At 36.3% G+C, this 5,324-nt stretch overlaps 1 protein-coding gene across 1 annotated transcript; it reads left to right on the forward strand.

Annotated features, from left to right (window-relative positions):
- The first annotated feature begins 241 nt into the window (after positions 1-241).
- LOC149090462 (E3 SUMO-protein ligase ZBED1-like) lies at positions 242-1,800 on the forward strand. Its single transcript, XM_089265203.1, has 2 exons — positions 242-471; positions 537-1,800. Exons 1-2 carry the CDS (start codon positions 320-322, stop codon positions 1,798-1,800), a joined length of 1,416 nt encoding a protein of 471 aa, XP_089121329.1. The 5' UTR covers positions 242-319.
- The last annotated feature ends 3,524 nt before the right edge of the window (positions 1,801-5,324 follow it).

Genomic DNA, 5,324 nt, shown 5'->3' on the forward strand with positions numbered 1-5,324 from the left:
TTCGGTCCTGCTCTCATATTATACAATAGTATAGAAGTAAATAAACAAATGTATTCAGTCTACGGCGCAGCTTCAGGCGAACCTGACTATTCATAAAAAAAACACATTTGATAAAAATGATACGCGTGCATCCTGAAGCTAAATATCTCGAAAGTTCAGTTACTTATATTACTATTAATTAAAATGCCGCGTCCTAGAATATCTAATCATTTGAACGCGTCTATCTCAGAAGATATAAGCGCTAGAGACTAGTGATGTGAAAAAACATCGAAGCATCGACAATCGATGATTTTTTGGCGATGTTTTCCGATGTTTTCCGATGATTTTATTGATACCGATGTTAAGCGATGCATCGATGTTTGACAGAACATCGGGCGTTAATTTCACAACATTGCAGAACATATGGATACACTGCCACAGAAAAATTCGCGAATTTGTTTTATTTTTTTACCCTGTGTTTGCAATGCCAAAGTAAGTAAATTGTTGAAAATATATATAAATATAGTTACTTGCAATTACAAATGTATTTATTCTAGAATAACAACAAAGACAAGCTTTTGCTGGAGGCACTTTACAAAAATTGATGGGAATAGCGCAAAATGCAACATTTGCAACAAAGTTTTGAAGACTGCAGGTAACACGACCAACATGAAGGACCACCTGCGGTCCATTCATAAAATAGAACAAAATGTTGAAGTACCTGCAGTACCTAATACTAGCGGTGTGGCACAAATTTCTATTGCTGAAAGCTTTCAAAATATAGTGGAGTATGGCATCGACGGGAATAAAACAAAAAGAATCAACGATGCCATTATTTATATGATATCAAAAGATGTGCAACCATTTTCGATAGTCGAAAACAAAGGCTTCATACATTTAATGAATACGGTTGCACCGCGTTACAAGATACCGTCGCGATATTTAATTACAAAATGGGTGGATGAGAAGTTTTTGGAAATGAAGGAAATGTGGAAGAGATTGCTGAATGGGAAAACGCTAACATTAACAATGGATGTATGGAGCGACCAGATGTCAATGCGGAGTTACTTGGGCATTACTGCTCATTTTCAGCTTGAGCTTGAAATGACTTCCTTGACTATCGGAGTTTTAGAGCTAAGCGAGCGTCACACATCAGTATATCTCACTGAAATGCTGGAGAGTTGCTGCAAAGATTGGCACATTGAAAAGGAATTAGTGACAGCCGTCGTCACCGATAATGGGGCAAATGTCGTCAAAGCCGTTGACCTAGGTTTTGGGCGAAAAAAGCACATACCATGTTTTGCACATACCCTAAATCTAATTGCACGATCTGCTATGCAAAGAGATTCAATAAGTGCATGCATTGAAAAGGTAAAGGGAATTGTAACTTTTTTTAAGCACAGTGGCGTTGCCAGCGATAGCTTAAGAAAAGTAACGGACAAGGTATTGATCCAAGATGTGGCTACTAGATGGAATAGCACATACTACATGATTGACCGTTACTTGGAGCTTAAAAATTTCGTAAACGATATTGTCTTAAGTGTTCGCAACGATGTTGAGATGCTAAATGGAAATGAATTACAGTTGCTTAATAATATCATGCCAATGCTGCGCCCCCTTGAGGAAGCCACAAAAATAATAGGCTCAGATACGTATTGCACAGCCAGTATGGTTATCCCAATGGTGAATATCTTAAAAACAAAATTGCTTAACGTTGATGACATCACGCCCGAGGCAAATGACATTAAGAACTTTTTGCTTTTCGAAATCGATAAGCGTATGGGTCCAATAGAGCAGGTATGCTTGAAATGTCATCATTAATTTATTCCTTAAAAAATGTTATTTTAAATGTATTGTTTCAGGTCTCAATTCTGGCAATGGCTACAGTACTTGATCCAAGATTTAAGAAACTGCATTTGAAAGACCCTCAGGCATGCTCAAACTCTATTACAAAAATTAAGTCTTTGATAAAACCGATGGTCAAAGACTGCAATGGTAATGATAACGTGACAAGCACAACTAAATCCGATTCTTTTTGGGACCACCATCACCAGCTGGCACATTCTCATGTGCCTGATGGGGATATTGATGTGGAGATGATAGCGTACCTGCGAATGCCATTAGCGTCATTTGAAAGCAACCCTCTACAAGTATGGGAAGGTATGAAAAACACATATCCCAATTTACATAAAATGGCGCTGCAATTTTTACCGGTAGTTGGATCGTCGGTTCCTTCTGAGCGGGTTTTTTCAGCGGCGTCATATCTTTTAAGCCAAAGGAGAAACAGGTTAGATCCAAATCGACTAAGCCGCATTTTATTTTTGCAAAGTATCGACAAAAAATACTTTTTTGAAAAAAAGTAATTACAATAATTAAAATTTCTTTGAAAGCATAAAAAAGGACTGCTAAGGAAGCATTTATTGTTATATTATTATTTTATTCATTTTGATTCTCAATGTAATGAAAAAGACTGCTAAGGAAGCATTTGTTATACTATTTTTTAATCACAAGACTACGAAAATTGTTATAGTTTTAAGTTAGGTTAATTATATTGTTAAGTAAACCACTCAATAGAGAAATAAAAAAAAAAAAACTAAGAAAGCATTTATTTCAAGGGATTTTAAGAATTGAATTAACGAAAAATAACGGAATTGGTAGAAAACATCGATACATCGATGTTTATAGCCGATGTTTTACACAACATCGATTTATCATTTTGCAAACATCGATGAACATCAACATCGAATTTTCGACCCAAATTTACATCACTACTAGAGACTTCAACTTTTTTTTAAATGTCCGTATATATCGCGCGAGTTACCATCTCTGCTCCCCTCGAGATGTCACCCCAGAAGCAGACCCGCCTTTTAGCTGAGTCGGCACTTGGCTATCGTGTGGGCGATGTCGGCTAGCAATTCTTCTGAATTGCTACATAAAATGACAAGGCGTCGATATTTTGCCGACGAACCAGCTGGCTTGGGTTAGAGCCAGGCATTTCATTTTTGTATAGTAGTTTCAGTCTTGATTTGTAGACAGCAGAAACAAGTCAATTTGAAATAAATTAAGCTTTGAACATAAAACTGGACTTTATTGTTATCATTCACTCTAACTAAATCCGAAGTATCCAACTACACCCTGACCATCAAACCAGCCCCCTTTAACTGGTAACTGGCACAGCCGCACTCTAAAGAACCTACTACAACGAGAAGCCTTCCACTACGTATAACCATGAGGGTTGCAGATAAGTAACAAAAATCAAATAAAAACCAGTAAGAACGTTGCAGTCGGGCGCTACCGACTGCGGAATACTCATTCACAGTCCCTTTGTAAATTTAATTTAATTTGGCTTTAAAAAAAATTAGTACAAAACAATTATGCTTTTTGATTATATTGTAGCTTTTAATAATTTTTATCGAGTAATCGATAATTATTATATTGATCGTGCACTTTTTGAGTACAAATGTATGGTAATTTTCGTTGATAGCTTTCGGTCACACCTATTGCAGATTCTTAAGCGTTTGCTTACATTGCAAAAGCGCGCTTTTTAGCATTCTAAGAATTGCAATCGATTTCTGGATTTTCTAACTGTTTTTGTAGTTTTGTCTGTTATTAGCTTATTGTATTTCAGCTACCAGATTGTCAAGCGAAACGAAAGCGTTGGTGATAGAGGCGTCGCAAGTTATGTTACAGCGGCGGAGGTTCAAAGCCCCTTCAATGTTGTATGTTTTTTTTAATACATATTTCGTTTTTTATAAAATAGATACTTATTTTATTCTTTTTTCTAATTGAAAATTCTATAAGTTTAAATTTGTTTCTTCTTAAATAGCCCTCATATATGTATGTACGCATATATGCATGTATATGTATGTACATAAGTCTGCACGCATATGTAGCATCAAGCATTCCAGCCTTTCTTATGCACGCACTCATTTGTATGTGTGTATTTATGTAAACATAAATGTATACTCTAGCGTTGAAATGAGACTTTGTTCTTGAATTTACCATCAGCTACTCTCATAACAAGAATCTTATTTTCGGATTTCATTTTAATTACAATTGCTGACAGTAGGTGGTGGCGCAGTCGGCAAAGGCGCCGGTTCAATTTTTGTTTTGTTATTTTGACAAACATGACTTGGGTGCGAGTTCAAATCCCGCGGAAAACTCTTTTTTGTAAATTGCAAATTTTGTTATTTTAGCTTCTTTTATAATTTTTAAATATTTATATATTTTTTATATATAAATATTTTAAATATAGCATCGATAGAGGACGTATCCAGTAACTCAACTATCCAAATTTGAAGCTTCTAGCTCTTAAACTGTAGGAGATATAAAGTTTTGCGGTTTGCCACGCCCCCTTTGGGCGGACATATATCCATTATAGCTTGTTGGACTTGGGACGTTCTAGCTTTAGAACTTTAGGAGATACAGTTTTATCCGGTTTGCCACGCCCCCAATGGGCGTAGATATATCCACCATAGCTTTTTGGACTTGGGGGGTCAACGCGGAACATACCAAATTTCAACTTTCTAGCTCTTCAACTATTATGATTTCTGGTATATCGGAAAATGCATTTTCCAATTTGCCCCGCCCCTAGTGGGCGGATCGGGAAAATTTTAACACTTTATAAATCGGAGTTATACCCGAGTATGTGTTCCAAATTTCAAGTCTGTAGCTTCAATAGCTTCAAACCAATAAATAATAAAAACAATAAATTCTAAAAAAAATCAATGGGTTCAGGGTATAAAAAAAAAAAAAATGCAGTCTGGTAACCATTCGAGCATTCTGTTCGCATTAACATGTGCGACGTCGTACACTCAGGGCATATGAGCAGCACGTAAGCAACATGATGTGAGGTTTTCACAAACGTGTGTATTCAAACTTGTCGGTCGAGCCAGTTGTTAGTGCGACTTATTTGACGACATACGACTTGTTGCACAGACATGTCTAAGCTTTACGTACACTAACACATCAAACAAAAGATCGAAAAAGTACACTAAACGAAATCTATAGCGGTATGAGCGGACGGGGCTAACATGTCGTGACTCACGACTCGTGAGTACTTGTACAGACTTGCTGCATAAGACTTGTCGGCCGAAACAATATTTCAGTGCGATTTATGGCAACTGCTTACGACTTGTCGCACAAACAAGTATGAACTCACACATATTGGCGAACCAGATCTGAACATCGACCCCCGCATACCCCTCATAAATAAATATAAAAAAAAAGAAGAGAAGAATATACATACAAGAGAACGAAATAAAAAAAAAAATAAAAATAAATAAATAATACAAAGAAATATACAGTTATATAGACACTAACTATATTTTTTTTCAATTCTACAG

This window comes from Drosophila navojoa, unplaced genomic scaffold (assembly GCF_054131105.1).
Source record: "Drosophila navojoa isolate 15081-1374.11 unplaced genomic scaffold, UAZ_NAV_1.0 NAV_Backbone_131, whole genome shotgun sequence".
Lineage (NCBI taxonomy): Eukaryota > Metazoa > Arthropoda > Insecta > Diptera > Drosophilidae > Drosophila > Drosophila navojoa.